The sequence below is a fragment of the Zootoca vivipara genome, chromosome 2 (assembly GCF_965207765.1).
Source record: "Zootoca vivipara chromosome 2, rZooViv2.hap1.1, whole genome shotgun sequence".
Classification (NCBI taxonomy): Eukaryota; Metazoa; Chordata; class Lepidosauria; order Squamata; family Lacertidae; genus Zootoca; species Zootoca vivipara.
In genome coordinates, this window is record NC_142584.1 from 57,679,476 (window position 1) to 57,702,162 (window position 22,687).

General features: G+C 43.2%; 1 protein-coding gene across 3 annotated transcripts; it reads left to right on the forward strand.

Annotated features, from left to right (window-relative positions):
- The first annotated feature begins 311 nt into the window (after nucleotides 1-311).
- On the forward strand, nucleotides 312-15,493 carry LOC118081534 (thymosin beta-12-like). 3 transcript variants are annotated; one of them, XM_088661958.1, is made up of 3 exons: nucleotides 312-379; nucleotides 13,142-13,249; nucleotides 15,134-15,493. In XM_088661958.1, exons 2-3 carry the CDS (start codon nucleotides 13,150-13,152, stop codon nucleotides 15,169-15,171), a joined length of 138 nt encoding a protein of 45 aa, XP_088518084.1. In that variant the 5' UTR covers nucleotides 312-379; nucleotides 13,142-13,149; the 3' UTR covers nucleotides 15,172-15,493. The 3 variants fall into 3 exon arrangements, with proteins under 3 accessions (XP_088518084.1, XP_034963917.2, XP_034963918.2); XM_035108026.3 differs by lacking the exon at nucleotides 312-379 and adding an exon at nucleotides 12,271-12,350; XM_035108027.3 differs by lacking the exon at nucleotides 312-379 and adding an exon at nucleotides 12,504-12,573.
- The last annotated feature ends 7,194 nt before the right edge of the window (nucleotides 15,494-22,687 follow it).

Consider the following 22,687-nt stretch of genomic DNA (forward strand, 5'->3'; position numbering starts at 1 on the left):
CCTGTGGTTGGCTTTCCCCCACCCGACCCCTTGTCAAATGTTTACTTTCGGCCTGGAAGGCGGAAATCCAACCACTGTAGCTTTCCGCGATGTGATGAGGGAAATTGTCACCTGTTGAACTAACAGAAGTCCTACCGGTACTAGATCGTGCCCTTATTCTCTGCAGTAATTAAATGCAGAAGCCTGCACTTCCCTGGTTAGATATTCACAGCTGTCAACAGGGATTAGATTCCACACATCAGTCAACCCCCCTCCGGGGCCCCCAAAAGAAGAAGGGAAATAGGGAATATCATATAATCCAACTGCTGACCACTGTGATTGCAAGTATAAACCAAATCCTGTACAGTATTTAAAGTCGTTTGTACTCTACTGTTTTCAGGTAAATGGCTCCCAGCGTGGCTTACACATCAGTTGAAAGAGCATGATGGTCCCTGTCTTCAGCTTTGCCTTCTGGAAGACATGGCACAAGAGGGGAAAGGGATGGAGAGGGAAGAGGAAAGCAAGCGCGTACCTGTTTTTAATGTTACAGTACAAAACTTGTAAAAGAAACCTGCTGGGATGGAAACAGATCAGGAAGAGACAGTCTCTCAGCCATCAGAGACAATGGAGTAGCCTGGCTGCCTTTGTCTCACTCTACTGCAGCCTGTGGAGTGGTTGCTATTCACTGACAATTTGAGGAAAGCAAAAGGGAGACCCGGGAGCTGTCAGGTGATGAATTACACTCTACAGCAGGGGTCAGCAAACTTTTTCAGCAGGGGGCCGGTCCACTGTCCCTCAAACCTTGTGTGGGGGGCAGACTATATGGGGGGGTGAACAAATTCCTATGCCCCACAAATAACCCAGAGATGCATTTTAAATAAAAGCACACATTCTACTCATGTAAAAACACGCTGATTCCTGGACTGTCCGGGGGCCGGATTTAGAAGGCGATTCGGCCAGATCCGGCCCGGTGCATTTGCTTGCCTACCCATGCTCTACAGTAACTAACATCTACCAAGTGGCTACCCCTGTGAGGGTAGTGCTATCACATTTTCCAGAACTATCAGGCTGTGGGTAGCCCTTGGATTTTTAGGTGGAAATGAGCAAAACCCATAGAGCTGCTGAGTTAAACTGGAAGGGCATATTTATTTCTGAGCCTCCATGGGATCTTTCTATCTGGTAAGAACTCACAGATTTGCTTGTGAAGTAGTCTAGGTGGACAGGAGTCTCATGTTGGCCAAGGTACAATAATTGTCTCTAGCTTTTCATTGCCTTTACCTTCTCTCAGCTGGAAAAGATTTTGGGTCTCCCAGGAATTACAAGAAGAGCAAAAAGGTGCACCTTTTTGTCAGGACACCAGCTTTCTCCTTCCCATGTTCACACAGGAATCATCTTAGTAAACCACGCTGCAGATGGGATCTATGCTTTCTTACCCATAATAGCATATGCGTAATAAAGCATAGGTCCCATCTGCACCTCCTTTAGCCCAGGTCCCCCTACATCTCTGAAAAAGTGGCCTGTTTTGCCTTTAAAACGGTTGTTATAAGGAGAAATGTTTGTGGGGATGATAAGTTTAATTCTCCAGAGGAGCAAACCCTTATCTGATAAAATTATTAAAACCAAGAATTCTAACACTAATGTGTTTTACCACACCATGGTTTTTGTTTTTTTCAATCTGTGAGTTTTCTTTGCAACAGTAAGTTGAATCTTTTATTTGGTCGTATCATGCTGAGTCTCTAACCTTAGCTGAGGACTTTCTAACTTAGCATTGTCCTTATTTTTCAAATTTTGAACCAGTCATCCTAGAGAGGAAACAGAGAGCAGTGACTGAGGTTTTCTGGAAACTAATGAATCAAAATTTGATTGATTTGGTATCCATTATGTTACTAATTTATTTAATGAAACATTTTTTAGAAATTGGTGTGTGTAGTGTTAGCCGAAAATTTTCCACCCCACAACACTGATGGAAAACAGTAGTTGATCTGAGAAAGAAAGGAGGAAGAAAATGGCAGGTTCATTTACACCACTATCCTAAAAACACATTGACACCCGTGGAGTTTACTTTCAAGTAGCAGTTTTGGCATGTTGGAAATTAATGTTTCATTAATTTTATGTAATTGCTCCTAAACTGCATGTCTGCACTGAACCATATGTTGTGATTTCAGATTCTTGTGTGTGTTTATAGGAAGGGCTATCTTGTTGCTATGGGCAACTGTTAAGAGCATTTCAGTGATCAAACACTTCTAGGAAGCCGACCCAACTTCGTTATGAATCTGCTTGCTGCATTTATATATAGGTCCCTTCTGCCAAGGCACTCAATAGTGTTTACAATTTAACATACAAACTAAGACAAAAAAGAAAGAAAGATACAAAACATAAATCTACAGGATTGTCTCATGTCATCGGTGGCCTCTTTTATGAGAGCCTGAGCTCCGTCTTGCTTCCACTCAGGTCAAGTCTTGTAACATTATGATAACTATTGAGACATTCACTGATAATGTTAGAGATCTGCTGGGTTATTCAGGTCTGTAAAAGCCACAAACATCTGCAATTGTGACATGAAAGCTGGCAGCATTAACCCCACCATATGGGAATCCCTTGCATATGTCTGCAATGCCTGGAGACAGACAGGTTGTTCATCCATAGCAGTGATCAGATGAGGAGTGCAGAGAGAAGAAACGGCATGATGCACCTGTAGCAGCAAAACCGGATACCTTCATCAGCCACACCTGCAATAAAACATGTTTCTCCCGCCTTAGCCTCTACAGCTGCAGCAGGTGCTGTAACTCTACAATGGTTTTGACTTTACCCCTGAAGGTGCACTCTTCCATTGTCTCCCGAGGCAGATGGGATGCCAACAAACAACAAAGGGCTACACATGACATGCAGCACACATGTCCCTGTAAGGTAAACTCAGTTCATTTGCTGCAGCCACATAGTACACATGTTAACATGCAAAGTGGTTCAACTTTGTCATCTGTATAAGGGTATGGGCGACTTCTCTGACATGGCACAGTTTGGTGAAGGAAGACTAACTGTAGAAAAAGAATGCCTGAGATAGTTCATCTGGTAGAGCATGAGACACTTATCGTAATTGCAGGGTCATGGGTTCAAGCCCCACATTGGGCAAAAGATTCATGCATTGCAGGAGGTTGGACAAGATGGCCTTCGGGGTTCCTTCCAACTCTACAGTTCTCTGATTCTATGAATGTCTTGTTGGTTGTGGTTTTTGTTGCTCTGGGAGCTTTCTCTGTTGAAGAGCTAGGTAAACATTAGAAAGTGCCAAGAAGCAAAGGCACATAACCTGCAACCTTGATATGCAGGGTATGTACATTGCTGTTAAAGACCTGCTATTTCTCACTAGGTGTTTGAAAGAAGAAGAAGAGTTTGGATTTGATATCCCGCTTTATCACTACCCAAAGGATTCTCAAAGCGGCTAACAATCTCCTTTCCCCTCCTCCCCCACACAGGTTCTGTAGTGCCCTTTTACTTTGAATGTAGAACATCCTAGTTTTCTTTTGTTTTAAATTTCTGGTTGCTTCTACTCCTTTAAATCGCAAACGGGTTTCTCAGCCATTGGGTTACTAAAGTAAGAAAAATACAGTGGTGCTGACCACATCCTTCCTTTGTTTACTGTAGGGAAAAAAGGAAAAAAGAAAACCCTGGCACACCTCAGTTCTACCAAACTGGATGGGCTGAGGGTGGAGTGGACTTTGATTTGACTTAAGGATGACTGCCAGAGACAAGCAGCCATCTGCACTAGAGCTTCCGCCTCAAGACAAAGGGCCTACAGTTTTAACTCTGCAAATCCAGATTGGTAGTGGCAAGAACAGGAACTGGAGGACAAAGGTCAGCAACGTGGAGCAACATGACCCACACGCTGCCCCTTCTACACACCCACGATTCATTGTCTTCTTGTCTGGGAACCTGTTTCTGTTCTCAAGATGAGATATTTTTGCTGGCAACAAAAGAGAACAAAAGACACAAGAAGGAATAAGATCCTTTCTTGGAAGATGTTCTTCTTGTTCTGTTTCCCTTGTCTCCATGCTCAAATCTTGCGAAGCAAGCTAACAATAAATGCAGGCATGACAGGAATTCATTTTGTATCCAGGAGGTACAGAGACCTTTTTGTTTTCTGTGTGAGTTAATATAGACTCTTGATGGACTAGCCCCAATTTTATTGTTTTTTGAAGATACACATTTCCTCTAAGGGTTTCAATCCTCAGGAATACATCACTCACTCTCACACAAAACACACACCACAATAGTTGTGAATATAAAATGCTTTCCCCTCCTATCAAGTGGGATTGTTATTCCAAGGCAGCACTAATGTGATTATAAAATCACTTGTATCAGTTTATTGGCTCAGGTGCTTTGATCTACCAGAATGTCTGTTCGGCTAAAAATCCCATTAGAAGGTTTCTACCTGATCTAATGTCTTTTCCTGCTTTTGCATCCATTATCTATCATACTTACAAAAGGACCCATCCTTTATGCCAATCTTCTCACTATTTTTATTTAAAATATTTTTAAACATCACAATAACAAAGAAACCTAAAAAGGAGAGATGTACACAATATTGTGTAGGACTACTGACTGGTATACTGATTAGGAAAATGGCTGTAATGTTCTTTTTTTCCTTTTTCCTTTTTGCTCCTGAAAATAAAGTAGCAAAATCCCCTATGAGGGTGAAGAGGCACCTGACTGAGTGCTGAAATACTGTATGCCCTATTTCTGAGACCTCTCCTTGGCTGCCTGTTGACCAGTCTCTTCATTTGATGCCCTTCAAAACCTTCCCCTTGTATTTGTAAGCTAACAGTTTTCCTCTTTGTTTCAGTCAAAGCATTTCCTCATGATTATCAGCACAATCACATGATTGATATTGATTGTATAAAGCCTAACCATGTGATCATAAAAGCTGGTGCTCAAGGACATACTGCATTTTAACTCAGCAGCGACTTCGGGTATCTCCAGATAGGGAGCCTTTTGCCTAGATCCCCAATGTGTTGGCTGCAGATACTAGATGCCAGCTGACAGCGTAAACCAGATTCATATCTCAGTGCAACTAGCAGAAAAATTGGTTGGCATCCGTCTGTCTTGGGAGACAAAAGAGGAGCATGTTTTCATTGTTTTACATGGTTTTTTAAAATTTAATTTAACTGCAAACCATATTGAGATGGTTGTTGGCCCTGAAAAGCAGTATAAAAATACAGTACCTACATTATATAAATAATTGGGGCTTTTTTTCAGCCGGAATTCGCCAGAACTCAGTTCCAGCACCTCTCGGGTGGGCGCCCTAGCCATTATAAGAGAACAAGGGAGGTATTTGTGGTGAGTTCCGGTACCTCCTTTTCTAGAAAAATACCGTGTTTCCCCTTTTTTAAGACACCGTCTTATAACTTTTTTTCCTCAAAAAAACACACGGTGGCTTATTTTCAGGGGGTGTCTTTTTTTTTAAGTGCTGGTACAACTGGGTCCCACTGGCTCAGGACACTCGGTGCTCTCTTCCGCGCACATTATAAACACCACACTCTAGCCTACTGTGCTATCCAGGTTTTACTGTCAACCAGGCTGGCAGCAGCTCTCCAGAATTTCAAACTTGGGGGTACCTGGGGGTTAAACCTGGGATCCTTCTGCTCCCCGGGCTCTCTCACGCCGGCCGAGGAATAAGGAGGGAGGCCGTGACCCGTCCCGCTCTGAGATGCTTGTGAGGGAAGCGCGAGGGGGACGAGGCTTGGGCCCATGCCCCTGGCGCGCGCGCGCGGCTGAATGACGAGCCGAAGCGGAACCTTTTCTCTGTGGGGGGGGGGGGAGACGCGCGCGCGCGCGCGCAAACACACACACACACACACACACACAGAGAGACACGCACAGGGAGAGAAAGAAAGAGACGCGCGCACACACACACACACACAGAGACGCACGGGGGAGAGAGAGAAAGAGACGCGCGCGCACACACACAGAGAGAGACGGACGCACGGGGAGAGAAAGAAAGAGACGCGCACAAACACACACAGAGAGAGACGCACGGGGGGGAGAGAGAGAGAGACGCGCGCGCGCGCACACACACACACACACACACACAGAGACGGACGCACAGGAAGAGAAAGAAAGAGACGCGCGCACACACAGAGAGAGACGCACGGGGGAGAGAGAGAAAGAGACGCGCGCACACACACACACAGAGAGAGACGGACGCACAGGGAGAGAAAGAAAGAGACGCGCGCGCACACACACACACACAGAGACGCACGGGGGAGAGAGAGAAAGAGACGCGCGCGCACACACACACACACAGAGACGGATGCACGGGGAGAGAAAGAAAGAGACGCGCACAAACACACACACAGAGAGAGAGACGCACGGGGGAGAGAGAGACGCGCGCGCACACGCACACACAGAGAGAGACGGACGCACAGGGAGAGAAAGAAAGAGACGCGCGCACACACAGAGAGCGTGCGGCTGCAGCACACACAGAGAGCGTGCGGCTGCAGCGCTCACGAAGCAGCGCTGCACTTAGGGGAAGATGGCCAGGGAGGGGGGCTGCGGGGTCAAGGCAACGCGTGAAAGGGAGGGATGGCGAGGAAGAAGTGGGGAGTGAAGTGATCGGGGCTTTAACATGCCCGCACGCGCAAAAGGGAGGCTCGGAATGTGGAGATCGGTTCTGGCTGCTTCTCTTAAAGTGCCGCAAGTAACGAGCCTCTCTCTCTTTTCTCCTGCCGCTCGTGCCCTTGGTGCTTCGTGCGGTGCTGCTTCACGCTTTGTCAGCGCTGCAGCCGCCACCGCTTCTGGGCACCCACCCGACCCCGCAGGCTTCCTCCTCCTGCCGCGGCCGGCATTGCAGGAGCTGGGTCCTGCTGGCTGGTGCTCCGTGCGGCACTGCTGCACGCTTTATTGGCACTAAAGCAGCCACCGCCGCTTCCGGGCACTGACCCGACCCGGCAGGCTTCCTCCTCCTGTCGCGGCCGGCATGCTGGGTCCTGCTAGCTGGTGCGGAAGTATGGCTTATTTTCGGGGTATGTCTTATAGCTCTCAAATGGTTAAAAACCCTGCCATGGCTTACTTTCTGACTACGTATTAAAAAAGGGGAAACACGGTAGCACTGTATAATAAACAACCTCAATGGTAGATTGTCAGATCGGACTGCAGGTCTTGTGGCCAAAAAGAGGTTTTACCAGTAGCATGTTTTAGCACATAGGTAGGTAAGTGTACAGCATCAAACCCACAGACACATTAATATATCAAGTATTTGATATAATAAAATGCTATATCAAGCATATTGATTTATTACATAAAGTATTTTTAAGCATTTACATGACTTGAGTTACCCAAGCTACATCTGGCCAAACCATGTGCTTCTATGCAGACCTCAAAAGAAGAGGAGGATGTGAAACTACCTGTTCCCAATTTTTAAAACTTTATTTGAATACATGAACCAAACAACTTTAAAGCTGCCAGAGGTGGGGCTTGTGAGAAGCCAATCATGGAAATATATGCTAGGGAGAAGTTTCCAGTTTCTCATGCAAATGAAAAGTAATGTGGATCTAAGAGTGGAAATCAATATAGTGTTCATAGGCCTGCACACAGAGTATAATTTTGCTCACAGAAACACTATCAGAGCTTCTGGAAATTCTAGCTCTCTAGTGAAAAGGAGACAGGAGTGCCTGGCGTGCTATGGTCCATGGGGTCACGAAGAGTCGGACACGACTAAACAACAACAACAGTGAAAAGGAAACATGTTGATTGCATCCAAACAAATCTCAGTTCTAACTGTTGCTACTTAAGATGAAATATATCTACTTAGTTCAAATATTACCTATGTTAACTTGTGTAACTTTGCAACATGCTTTTGTATTTCTCTAATGTGTCAACAGAAAACCTAGTTTCCTTCATCACAGTGTTTTAGCCTAATACTGTATAACCTAGGAAACAAGGGGACGCGGGTGGCGCTGTGGTCTAAACCACAGAGCCTAGGGCTTGCCGATCGGAAGGTCGGCAGTTTGAATCCCCGCGACAGGGTGAGCTCCTGTTGTTCGGTCCCAGCTCCTGCCAACCTAGCAGTTCGAAAGCACGTCAAAGTGCAAGTAGATAAATAGGTGGGAAGGTAAATGGCATTTCCGTGCACTGTTCTGGTTCTCCAGAAGCGGCTTAGTCATGCTGGCCACATGACCCAGAAGCTGTCTGTGGACAAACGCCGCTCCCTTGGCCTATAGAGCGAGATGAGCGCCACAACCCCAGAGTCGTCCATGACTGGACCTAATGAATTACATCTAGTGGGCACTATAATCTTGACAGTGTTTAGGACCTCTAACAGTCTTAATCCAGCCCTGAGAGTTGGGTGGGACGGGACTGTGTGAAGCTGCAGAGTTGTAATACAGCTTTTACACTATCAGACTTGGACTCATTCAAGACAGGGAGCAGCTAGCTGAACAGATAAGGCAACTGTCTGTCTTTATACTGTTCTGCTTTTCATTTTGCTGTTGCCAGTTCATAACTTACTGGGAATGGGTCACACCCATTTTGTCTGCACCTTTTATTCCTTTGAATTAACTTTATTTGCATCTGTGCTTTTTTATAGTAATGATACACACCTGCATTGCTGGACCTTCTGGCTCATTTTGTAATAACATTCTCTTCACTCACCCACCTTCTTCGCCTGTCTGATTTGGAGGGCAAGTGCAAATGATAGTTTGTTTTCTGATGTGCTGGCAAATTGTGATTTGTCGTGAAAGGAAGAAAACTGGAGTGAACAAGAGAAGGAAGGAGAGAGCCTGAGACCATGTTAAATACCAAACTCTAGTATGGCGTTATGTGTGAACCAAGCCTTTGTCTTTCATGCTATAATTGAAATACATTTATCTGGTTAACTTTAAACCTAATAACTGCAGTCAAAAACAAGCATATTTGGTCTCACAGGTGGGCCATCAGAACGCGGATACAGTCATATGTTCCTTTCAGATTCTAACAACGGCAAGCCAGGATTTACTGGATTTCTGTACAAGACTGTTCACTTGTAAAATTGTTACAAGCAACTATTAACTTCCCTACTGCAGTGACTTGCCATACTTGGTCCTTCCATGCTACACATAATAGAACTACAGCGTGGCAATGCATTGCAGGAACACCTTTTTTGCTAGCAGATGCTGTGATGTTAATGGTTCTCTCATTTCCTAGTACTGTAGTTATAACAGCTAGGCAAGGAAATATATATGGATCTGAAAATTCAGAGCTTTAATACAAATATTGTGCCTAAGAGGTTCCTATTACTTATGTACTACTACAACCTATAGCAGAAGCCCAAAGGAAGAGAGGGTTTGTGGATGATTGGCTAGTCACCAAAATTTTGGTTCCTGTGACCCAGCCCTCCTTTGACTAAGGCCAGCTTCCTCATTTCCATATTACAATCAGAAAGCAAAAGGGGGAAATGTTGGTGGCTGCCCTTTGACCAGGGTGGGCTATCTTAAATCAAAGCACCTTACATCATTGAGTTAAATAACCAGGGGAAACGTATGTTTAAACCTCTTATTTAAATCAAGTTCCCCATTTTCAAATCACTTATTTCATGTCTAGCTTTTATAAGGTCAACACTGAAAGGGGTACATCGCACATAAAGCATATTGTGCCAAGAGAACAGTGGCCATTTATAGAATTGTAGAGTTGGAAGTTACCCCCCAACGGTCATCTAGTCCAACCCCCCGCAATGCAGGAATCTCAACTAAAGCATCCATGGCAGATGGCCATCCAAACTCTGCTTAAAAACCTCTAGTGAAGGAGAGTCTACCACCTCCCAATGAAGTTCATTCCACTGTCAAACAACTCCTACTGTCAGAAAATTCTTCCTGGTGTTTACTTGGAATCTCCTTTTAATTTGAATCAATTCGTTCAGGTCCTAGCCTCCAGAGCAGGAGAAAACAAGCTTTGCGTGTTTAGACCTTTAAACCTCCCCCTATAAATAAATTCAGACAAGACTCAAATTTTGGTTTGGTTTGGCAGAAATGAGGCCACAACTTTATTGATTACATCAGGTTAGTGGTTGCATAGGCTCTGGTTTGACTAGCTCCCTGCACCGTTGCAGGTAGCACTGACCCAGGGCACTACCATAGGTCAGCCTAGGGTGAACATCTGGGATGGCGGAAAGCTGGGGACATGCTATGTCCACCACCCAGATGTCCCCCTGGACTCAGGCACGGGCACAAACCCTCTCAGGGGTGACCAAACCATTGAGTCTCTGGATTCCTTTAACGGAATACCCTTCACATAGGGATGGTGAGAACGTTCCCCCATCCCTATCATTTGAACAGAGCCTATCCGCAACCTTACAAGTTGTGATGATTTGCTACATGGCAGGTGAAACCCAAGTGGCACCAGTCAATCAGCCAAGTGGGGAAAATTCCTGCCATGCCCCTGTCCCAATGGCAGATGACGGCATAGCAAGGTCAAGCGCACAAGCCCTAAAAGTAGGGAGAGGTGGGTGGGTGTTCTGATGCACTGACCAAAGGAGGAAGCTCTGAGTCACATGCATGGGCATATATAGGTCCCTTGATCGGTTTGGCTAGCGTCCCATTGGCCTGATTCAACCCAGCATCAAGGGACCTACCAATAGGGTGTTGTGGCTATCCAATTGCACCCACCCACAACACAGGGTTCGGTTGCCAGGTCGCACTGCAACACGTGCCCTATTTGAGGGAGGACACAATTTCTCCATGTGACAGCCCTTGAGATAGTTGAAGATGGCTATCATATCTCCTCTTGGTCTCCTCCTTACCAGGCTAAACATACCCAGCAGCAGTTTGACTTCAGCCCCAGAGGCACACTCCATGCTCTCAACAAGAAATGTCCATTAAATACTTGTTTATGAAATGTATGCAGGAACCAGCTCCAGAAATAGATGCAAGGTCTCCATATGGGAGCCAGGAAGCTGAATCTTCTGTACATAGGAAACGGCACCCCAACATTGTACCCCCACTTTTTCTCCAATGGGTTCAAGGTAGTAGATATGCCCCCCTTGCATTTTATTCTCACAACAATTCTATAAGGAAGGTTAGTCTGAGACTCTTTCATTGGCCCATGATTGCCTAGTAAGCTTCATTGTCTGAGTGAAGATTTGACTCTGGGACTCCAAAGTCTAAGACTCTAACACACTACACTAGCTCTCCGATATCTACAGGCAGTGCCAGTGGCACAAGAATCCTGCTCTAGGGTCAGGGAATATGAGAACCCCCTCCTGCAATCATTGACACACCCCAGGTGGCTGTTGTTCTAATAAAAGCAAGCTGTAAAGTGTTCATCTTTCTTGCTTATTTCATCACATTCCAACCATCTTGACCTCCCACCCCCAGCCTCAAAAACAATCGAAAGGCCTCTGCCTCTAATTTCAAGTTGGGGGGGGGGGGGAATCCTGCATTCTAGCCCACTGCCACATTATGGGTTGAGATGTAGAGCAAATCCATTGATTTGAGTGCATCTACCCTGAGTATGGAGACGTGGGTGGCGCTGTGGGTTAAACCACAGAGCCTAGGGCTTGCCGATCAAAAGGTCGGCGGTTCGAATCCCCGCAACGGGGTGAGCTCCTGTTACTTGGTCCCAGCTCCTGCCAACCTAACAGTTTGAAAGCACGTCAAAATCCAAGTAGATAAATAGGAACCGCTACAGCGGGAAGGTAAACGGCGTTTCCATGTGCTGCTCTGGTTCGCCAGAAGCGGCTTTGTCATGCTGGCCACATGACCTGGAAGCTGTACGCCGGCTCCCTCGGCCAATAATGCAAGATGAGCGCGCAACCCCAGAGTCGGTCACGACTGGACCTAATGGTCAGGGGTCCCTTTACCTTACCCTGAGTATGACAGCTGGTTGTCACCCTATGAAAAGAAGGGCTTCCCCCATCTACTAATCTGTGTCTGCTCTCCAGTACTCCTCCACAGCTAGGGCGGGTCTGCCCCCTTTATACCCATATATCTATATATCTATAGGATAGGACAGTTCTAATCTTACTGTGGAGCCATTCACTTTCACTAATGAGCGAGATGGATATGCCTGATTCTCCCCACCTCACCCCACCCCCATATAATTAGTTATTAAGATGCAGGTTCAATACAGGGCGAAAGTGAAAATAAAACACAGCTTTCTGCTTTTTAGTTATGCAGGGTGCTATCCCACCCACCCACCTACCCCCGCCAATCCTGTCTCCACTCCTGGCTATACCCAGCCTGCTCTGTGAATTAATAAGTTTTCATTTCAGAGCTACACTAGCAGCAAGCTTATCAATATTAATTCAGTTGGGCTGAGATGGGGAGGAGGAGGGATTAGTATGACCTTTCCAAGCCCATGCTGGCTCAGACGGTCAAAAAGCAGCTGAGGAGAGAGAAGCAGGGCAGGTAATGGCATGTGGCTATAGTATCTTTTCTGCCATCGTAATCCAAAACAGCAATAAAATCATATCACTTTTCACAGTCAGTATGAAAGAGCATATTGTGTCGGTAATCTTTGGGCTGGATTAATTCCTGGCTGAAACACCCTCACCCTCAGGGTGTGTCGTGTGTGTCCTCTGTTTGTGTAAGAGAAAACCACCGGCAACTAGCACAAAGGAAGCTGAAATAGGTGAAGTGTTTAATGGCAGAATGTTTATTTAATCAAAATCATTCTGCATGAAGTGCGGTGAGCAGTGAAGAGGGTGAGAGGGAACAAAGCCATCCACATCTGTCATTCTATTGTTGAGCACAATTGTTCACAGTAGCTAATCCAGACGTTTGCTTTGTCCGTTGTATTCTGTTAGAAAGGAACTGGGGTGTTTGGATCTCTTTACAAATGATATCCCTTGAATAGATTTGTAAAATTATTGTTGATTGCTAAAGGGTATTCTAGAAAATAATTAAGGATGTCAGAAATCTGATTGCTGTGCATTGGCACTATGCTTTTCATTCATTTTTTTTATTTCTTTGTTTGCTCCAAGATGAAATATAATAGCTTTCTGCCCTTATTTATTGTTTTCTACTGATGCTTAAATGCATAAATAATTCCTTCTATCTTGTGATGCGAAACATGTGATGCATTCTGCATTTAACAAAGAAAAACTGATCCAGAATTTTTTTAAAAAATGTGTTGTGTGTGGTTTGTCATGTGCACTTCACTAACGAAGCTGAGGGTGTGTTTCTCCTTCCTTTGTCAGGATCCATCATGTCTGACAAACCAGATTTTGCAGAAATCGAAACATTTGACAAAACCAAACTGAGAAAAACTGAAACCAGAGAAAAAAATCCACTGCCCACCAAGGAAAGTAAGTCAACCTAATTCAGCCTGGATGTACAATTAATAATTTGCTCAATGTGCATAATAAATAAATACTCAGAGAGCCAATAGTCCTAGTTCCTCAGGAATAAAACTTTTAAGTAATTATTAATTTGGATTTGTTATCTGCATGCACTTAGCTATTATTTATATTGGCCAATTAAATTAGTTATTGTGGCTTTTAAACTGGGTGCATTGTTTGCCAAAGGAGATAATATAACATGGACTTTGTGCAAGTTCTTTTACCAGTATGTCCAGAAGCATGATGATTATATAGTTGAATTTCAAATCTAAAGTTTCCTTTAATAAACGACCATAGACGCAGACATGTTGGACAGTTCAGCTTGCCCACACAAAGGATGCTGTGAAATTATATATCCTGACAGCTTTATTGTGTCATTAAAACTTACACCAGTATTCCACAACAATAAATCTGCCAGTTTTTCAAGTGATACAAACTCTTTAATTTTTTTATTCAATAAAAGTACACCATTTAATAAAAAGTACACATTATTACTATATGAGACAATTACACTCCAAGGTTGCTTAGTGCTGCCCTCTTCTGGATTTTATCTATCGCATCTACTGTATAGTATTGGATGAAGTAAACTCCTGCCGACATTTATGCCACAATCAGTTTTTTAGGTGGTGCAAGACTGTTGTTGCTGCTGGTGGTGGTCTTTGAGAATTTAGCAAATGTAGAATTAATCAGGTTATATATTATCCCTGTTTTACTAGTGTAAAAATCAGACTTTTAATTTTGCTCTGTAGCAGTAGTCAGCAAAAGGATTAAACCCCAGGACTTCAGAGCTGCTTGCATGACATTTAGGAGAAAGCTGATCTAATCTCTCCTTAGTATATGAGGCTTTTTTAAAAAAAGGCATTTGATATAGATTGCTGGCTCACCTGTTGGTAAGATGCTCTCTCTAGCCATTCAGTTTGTGATACAGTCAGTGCTTTTTTCTGGGGGTACACAGGGATACGCATACCCCTAAACATTTTGTGAATCTAAGATTGGCCTCATTGAGGGGCAGTATTTCAATATGAGTAGGAAAATGAGAGTGCCCCTAAACATTTTTTTAGGAGAGACAAATCACTTGATACAGGCATAGATCCTTGTGCCCAGTACTATTTTTGGGGAAGTTGCTATAATTCTTAAGCACAGAGCTGCACTGGATCTACCCTTTACAGCAGGGTAGGGGAACCTGTAACAACATGGTGCTCTCTAGACGTTGTTGGACTACAACTCCCATCATCCCTGATGGTTGGCTATGCTGGCTGTTGCCGACATACACACTTGACATTATATATGATGCATATTTATGTACATCACAATGGAGAATATTAGGTCCCGGTTATTTATACAAGGTTAGCAACCTTGCCTCTTTATTCTAACAGAGGCAAATAACAAGAGGTCCAGCACGGCAGATTTTTGCGATGCTTGGAAACTACCACTAGCACAGCCCAACATAACATAAATCCTCACTGCATTGCCCACCTCTAAGTAAGACCATCAGAGCAGGGACTTGGGGCTCAAGGCCAGCAGCCCAGTTAGTACAGCAAGCTGGGGGGCTCGCCACATTTCAAATAGGCTAACATCAACCATCATTCTCTAAATGCATAGGCTTCTATTCCTGCAAAACTCACCGAGATTCCCAGCCACCACCACCCCCACCCAGTAATATGTGATTCAGTAGAGAGTGTACAGTTATTAATGACAGCAGTCTGCAGACAGAAGGGACTTTAATTACATTTGTTTTGACAAATTGGTGATGAAGAAGAGGTTATTCTTTGATAAGTGCTTTAAAAAAAAACAAGGTGCTTTACAAGTGTCCAATGTTGGCAAACGAGATTTCTCTTGTTTTCTTGGCAGCCATTGAACACGAAAAGAAAAGCAAAAACACACCCTGAAGTTGGACCAGAAGATATGGCCAATATATCCTGCTGTGGGGTTTTAAGTTCTAAGTTTTTTAACTTTGCTATTCATTGACTTGGCTCAGCTTTTCTTCATTTTCAAAGCACTTTTTTCCTTTATTGGTGCAGCAGATATTTTTTCAAGCAAATGCTCTGAAATCAATCAAATCTGATTTTTTATAATTCCCCAAAGGGACTGCAATCCTGTGTCCAATTGGTCAAAGATGTACACTTTCGTTGTCTGTCAATAGAAAATATTATTTTCATATAGTATCCTCTGTAGAACCTCACAATAAACCACTTTTATGTGTTACTCTTATTAAGTATTGAAATACCCTGGCACGAAAGAGTTCCACATCCAGAAAAGCCTATCTATGAATGCTCTCAGAAATAAGATGTAACTATTGGGCCACAGTTTATTATCAAATTTACAGGGAAATATCTCTTGTGGGAAGGGATCATAAAATATAAAATGAATTAAGGTTTGTTTATATAATCATTAATCAGAAAGTATAGTCACTGCATTAAGATATCCGTTGCCTTTTCCTTTTTTTTACCAAAGTGAAACTTTTGTATGTCCCACATGGTCAGAGTCCTACTTAAATATGAAGCAGATGACTTTGCCTTCCAAAAGTAATAATAGAAGCTAACCTTAATTCATATTTTATTCTTCTTTGTTACATGGTACATGAAAAACTATTTTCTGATACTTTTTTTGACATACCTCTACTTAGAAACCCTAGAACCTAAGGTCATTAAATGGAACTGAATGGTGAGAGATTGAGAACAGACAAAAGGAAGTACTGTACAGTATTTCTTCACAGGACACATCATTAAAACTTATGGAATTCAGTCCCAACATTTTAACAGCTTTAGCCACAAGAGGGAGGGGTAGAGCTTGCAGTACTACATTGCTCCACAAGAGGGTAGCTGGCCATTGTCATAATCATCCAAGGTGTTTTGCAAACCACGTTTTAGGAATGGAAGAGAAAATATATACTGTTTCCAAACCTGGAGTGGCGATCCGATTCTTCTACGTGGTGGAGAATAAGGCCTGGTAGCCTATAACTTCTGGCTGGCAGATTGTGATCGTTTTTTACTAATAAGAGAGAGAGAGAGAGAGAGAGAGAGAGAGAGAGAGAGAGAGAGAGAGAGAGACATGCATTGAATCTAGAAAGAACAAGTCACTTAAAAATTAAATATTATTATCTGTAAAACAGTTAAAATAAGCCACATACATTCCTTCGCCTAACTTGTGCCATGTGGATGTGGAATTCCAGGGTTCTTACGCATTCTGTTTAAAAGGCAACAGCAATGATTCATCTGCACATAGCTCAAGAGCAACTGCTTTGCTTGCAGAATGCCCCAAGATTAATCCCTGGCATCCAGAAGCATGGCTGGGAAAGATCCAAGTTTAAAACTCTGGGAAGCCACTGCCAGGCAGTGTAGACTGGGTATCTTTAACTTTTTCAGATCCAGTACCAACTTTTAACCTAAACATGAGTTTGCAGTCTTTTTTTGTTAAACATTGCAGCTGTATAGCTGAGTCCTAGGACTGGATTTAGGCAGTACATTTTTGGCCAAGTATTGAGCGAGCCATTGTCATTATGTTCACTTTTTAAAGCAAACATTATTAAATATAAAGCTACTACCATGCTGAAAAGCCCATCCAACTTCTGATACTCACACAAGCTCATGGCAACAGTAGCATCCACCCCCACACACACCCCATAAACTGTCAGAAACAAGGCTTCTATGCACAAAAATTAAGTCTGGTGCTCTGTGAGAGTGGGAAACCACTCTAGAATATGTGTGTGCTTATAATACTGCTGCAGTCCCGTGCACTTTTACACAGGAGTTATGAAGCACAAGGGGACTTGCTTCGGAACAGACAATCACAGGATCGTGCTGCTTCGTGTTTAGTTTTGCTCGAGTGCCAAGAGGGTGGATTCAAACATTTGTTTATTTTAGTTTAAGTATAAGACTTTTAGACTGCTTTTCACTAAGAGTCCCCAAAAGCAGTTTCCAGTAATGAGAAAAATATGAATTGAAACCAAGAACAGTTTAAAATCAGATCATGCAGTACTGTATAAGCCAGTGCAAAACAGGGTTAATCAAAAGAGATGCTGGATAACTCTTCCAAAAGCTTGGGAGAACTGTAGCTCTTGACTAGACTATGAAAGGACTCCACACCTCTAGGCGGGGGCAGCAGGTGGGGGGTGCAAATTCAGGATGCAATCATGTGGAGGCAAGGAAAATGTGTTCCACCTCTGCTCTGCTACAAGAAATGGGAGTAAGTAATGGATCCTATCTGTTATTATACTGATTCATAAGTTACTTCCACTCCCAAGATGTTGTGATGGTCAAACAGCATCATGTCATGAAGGCATATAAAATAACTGGGACAGCTCTTTTCATTTGGTTCTCTAACCAGGGCTTTCTGCATATAGTCAGACCTCGATTTAAGTACGCCTCGGTTTGAGTACTTTCAGTTTAAGTACTCCGCAGACCCGTCTGGAACGGATTAATTCACTTTCCATTATTTTCAATCGGAAAGTTCGCTTCAGGTTAAGTACGCTGCAGGTTAAGTACGGACTTCCAGAACCAATTACACTCATACTTCAGGTTAAGTATGCTTCAGGTTGAGTACTCCGTGGACCCGTCTGGAATGGATTAATCCACTTTGCATTGCTTTCAATGGGAAAGATCGCTTCAGGTTAAGTACAGACTTCCGGAACCAATTGTGTACTTAAACCGAGGTACCACTGTATTATAAAAGATGAAGGTACCGTAAGTTGATGGCAGGAAGTAAGAGTAATGTCACACTTCACTTTTGAATTTCTCCTTTGGGGAGGGGGATACTTTTTAAAAGGTCAAGCTTGTAAAAAAAATCAAAATATAAACCTTATTGCGTAATTTCTAGGAGAGAATATCAGAATCATAAAATTGTAGCATTAGAAGGGATCCTGAGGATCATCTGGTCCAACCTGTGTGCGTAGCCGGGGGGGGGGGTAGAAGGCAGCTGCCCCCCATCAAGTAAAACAATAGAAATACTTAACTGACCACATTAGTTCTGCCCCCCCCAAAGTCCTGCTCCCTTAACAAAAATCCTGGCTATGCCCGTGGTCCAACCCTCTCCAAAGCAGGAATCTCAACATACAATTCCCCATCCAATTTGAAACTATACCTGCTTAAGATTTTTGCAAATGTTCTAGTAGTTTTATTACTACACCACTAGGATAGTTATCAAGATGGTTATCTGTACCCTTTCCTGAAAATCATCTGTAAATTAAGGCTGTTCTCAAGTTAGGAGAATATAAATTTCAATCTTAGACACACAACCACTCTTCCTCAGATGACCTATGCAGATCAGTATTGCCCCTTCCCTACTTATCAAATAATCCATCTGATGACAGGGGAAGGGGCAATTTGTTCCCTTGCCTTCATAGGGCTGAACTCCGTGGAGTGGTTTAAATCTCTAGGCGGAGTCCAGCTCCACTATGGTAATTGTAATACAAATTGCCTTATCCTCGCTCATCAAATTGATTGATGAGGGAGGAGGGGGGCAATTTGCATTGTCAGGGTGCTGGGCTGTGCCTACTTTTTTGTGTCTGCCACTGACAAAATTGTTGGGGTTTAGGGGGATCTTTGAAAAAAGAAGAAGTGAGTGGTGGGGCTGATTTGCACCTGGGCTTCTGGTTAACCATCGCTGCTGCCGAAGGAATTTGGAAAATATGGTGCATATGATTTTCACAAGGAATTTCAAACAAAAGTCGCTGGGGTAGCAGCATTGCAGAGGAATGTGCCCAGATTTTTATCAATTAGGCCACTTATCTACTTATTGCAACCTTCTAGAGAAAAGAGAGGATATCCATTTTGGAAAAGCATAAAGGGGATATCTGCAAGTCAGTTGGTCAGATATTTTATTTTTCATTGTAATAAAGGAGGTGTCCCTCACATTGTCTAAAACAATAGCATTCTTGGGTTTAATGTCAGCAGTGTCCTGCTAACATTACCTAGGTTGATGGCTATCTGACCCTAGGCTATAGACTGCCACCTACCAGACGCCCTACTATGATGAATGTTTAACATAATTCAATTTGCACACTAGATACGTCTTATCATAAAGCTTCAGTCCATCCCCAAAGGTTCAGCCCAAAGCTGCAAATTCCTGCTGATAACATTTCTATAGAAAACTGCTTTGGGGACCTAAGACTGCTGGGACAAACAAAGATAAGTCATGTGTTACTCATGGTCACAGAACTAAAGGCATTTCATTGTACAGCAGGTATAATTGTGGAGAAAGACACATTCAGTTTCTTTCTTTCTTTTTTTGCATATGATGTATGGGAGATTTGAAGGATACTTGTTAGAAAGGAGACAGTAGGACTTCCACCTGCCCTATTAGCCTTGCCAGCTCTCCCAAAACTCTGCATCTAAGAAGTAACTTCCCTTCCAATTGATTTAACACTGTAGTATTATAAACTGGGATAGGAGAGATAAAGATATCTCAAGTACCACAACCAATATTATAGCCTTGAGCTGCAGTTGCCGTTTGTGCCATCTGCAACAACCCTACTAGTACCAGGTCTGCTATTTGGACTGCAAGAGAGCAGTAATGTAGGAGTGAGCGGTCATTCTAAATCCACAGCATCTGTAAACACCTGGAATCTGGATGTCCTGGTGCCAATAAATTAATCGTAGGAAAATACATTGGGAGTGGATGCAAATTTCTCAGATCAGAAGTCCAGCCTCTGGAAAGATATTTGAAAGTTCCAATGATTGTTTTGAACTCTGTTTTGACATAATGTTTTGAACTAAATATATATTCTGATAGGAGATGGGTGAAATATTTCATGCCACATATCTGCACACCTTACTTCTAGATCGGGGTGGAGGACCTCTGGCCCTCCTTCAATATTGAACTACAGTTCCATCATCCCCAGTAATTGGTCCTGCTGGCAATGTGTGATAAAATCTAAGAGTATCTGGAGGACCACAGGTCCCTTGCCCCTCCTGTCTTGCATCCTCTGAGGCTTGGGTGTGGAGGGATTCCATTCATGAGATTGTCTACTAACAAGTTGTGTTTAAATGCCCTATTCAACAAAGCAATTTCATCTATAAACATCCAGCGGGAGTCTCTAGGTCAAAACAAGCATCATACTAATTGTGGCAAAAATGTACAGGAAAGGGGGCGGGGAGGAGAGCAGGTAATGCTCACTATGTAAAATTAGGTATCCAACAGGTGTTTCAAGCTGGTGTCTTCTTCAGGGTCCATATAATTACACATCATTAATAACAATCACACCTCATAAATAAAACTATATTTTGTGGGTGAATGTAGCATTACTCTCACTTGTGGGATGCCTCAGGGTTCTGTTCGCTCCCCCATGCTTTTTAACATCTATATGCAGCCGCTGGGAGAGATCATCAAGGGGTTTGGGCTGGGTGTTCATCAGTATGTGGATGATACCCAGCTCTACCTCTCTTTCAAATCAGAACCAGTGAAGGCGGTGAAAGGTCCTGTGTGAGTGCCTGGAGGCGGTTGGAGGATGGATGGCGGCTAACACATTGAGGTTGAATCCTGACAAGACAGAAGTACTGTTTGTGGGGGACAGGAGGCGGGCATGTCTGGAGGACTCCCTGGTTCTGAATTGGGTAACTGTGCCCCTGAAGGACCAGGTATGCAGCCTGGGAGTCATTTTGGATTCACAGCTGTCCATGGAGGCGCAGGTTAATTCTGTGTCCAGGGCAGGCTGAGACCCTACCTGCCTGCAGACTGTCTCGCCAGAGTGGTGCATGCTCTAGTTATCTCTCGCTTGGACTACTGCAATGCGCTCTACGTGGGGCTACCTTTGAAGGTGACCCAGAAACTACAACTAATCCAGAATGCGGCAGCTAGACTGGTGACTGGGAGCGGCTGCCAAGACCACATAACACCAGTCTTGAAAGATCTACATTGGCTCCCAGTATGTTTCCGAGCATAATTCAAAGTGTTGGTGCTGACCTTTAAAGCCCTAAATGGCCTCGGTCCAGTATACCTGAAAGAGCATCTCCACCCCCATCGTTCTGCCCGGACACTGAGGTCCAGTACTAAGGGCCTTCTGGCGGTTCCCTCGTTGCGAGAAGCCAAGTTGCAGGGAACCAGGCAGAGGGCCTTCTCGGTAGTGGTGCCCGCCTTGTGGAATGCCCTCCCATCAGATGTCAAAGAGAAAAACAGCCACCAGATTTTTAGAAGACATCTGAAGGCAGCCCTGTTTAGGGAGGCTTTTAATGTTTAATCGATTATTTTATTTTATTTTATTTTTCTGTTGGAAGCCGCCCAGAGTGGCTGGGGAAACCCAGCCAGATGGGCGGGGTAATAATAATAATAATAATAATAATAATAATAATAATAATAATAATAATAGTGAAACTAATTACTACTACTACTACTACTACTACTACTACATGATGAAAAAATATTGCAAGGAGCTAAAGAATTAATGAAAATATTTTGATCTAAATTGCAACCAGGGTGTGGATATCAAAGTTGTTTGCGACTCTAGGAAGGCAGTGGCCAGAGGTTACTTTATACAACAGAACTCAATTAGAAGGAAAAAGAGAGAGAAGAAAAAAATTAGACTTATTAGAGAAAATTAAAGAGGAAAAAAACAGTTGTATAGAACAAAATCGGGAAATGAGATAACAAACCAAGAAATAAACTATTGCAATTGGAATATGGCCATATTATAGAAAAAGAGATAGAAGGGAACATTCAGTTTTGGAGATAGACATGTGGTGGGAGTGCAAAGAGATAGTGGGATTTTGGGAAAATATTTATAACGAATTGAAAAAGATGATTAGATTTACATTTGAAAAAAAAACAGAATCCTTTCTCCTAGGTATCATGTCAGATGAAATAAAAAGAACGGTCAGACCAATATTTATGTATGCAACTATGTCGGCAAGGTTATTGATTGCCAAAAATTGGAAAAGCAGCAGCATCCCAACTAAAACAGATTGGCTATCTAAAATGATGGAATACTTCCATATTGCCAAACTAACAGGGAGGATAAGAGGAGATATGGTAACAAAAAGTGAATAAGGAGTGGGTTATCTTTAAGGAATACATCAAAATTTATGTTGAAAAAGTAGAATTTCTGACAGATATTGATTGAATCCAGAAAATGATTAGAGTGAAAGGAGAGTAAAGACAAGATAGAGGAAGATATTAAAGAAATAATGAAATGCGTTTAAGCTAGTTGGAAAAATAATGAGCGCCGCAACTCCAGAGTCGTCCGCAAATGGACCTTACGATCAGGGGTCCCTTTACCTTTACCTTTACCTAACAAGAACGGCTGGAAGTCAAGTCACTTGGTGGGTGTCCATGTGGGGTAGGTGTGTAGGTATGTTGATATGTATAGTATAGGTAGGTATTATATAGAGTAATGTAGGTATGTTTTATGCTATGAATATAAGGTAGTGTGTTGTGTATGTGTTTTGTGTAAATGTAAATGTATGTGTTTTATGA

What these genes read in the sequence shown, in the direction of transcription:
- LOC118081534 (XM_088661958.1), top strand. Translation starts at nt 13,150, where the DNA reads ATGTCTGACAAACCAGATTTTGCAGAAATCGAAACATTTGACAAAACC. An exon ending in TCCACTGCCCACCAAGGAAA is followed by an intron (nt 13,250 to 15,133) that starts GTAAGTCAACCT and finishes TTTTCTTGGCAG; the next exon opens with CCATTGAACACGAAAAGAAA.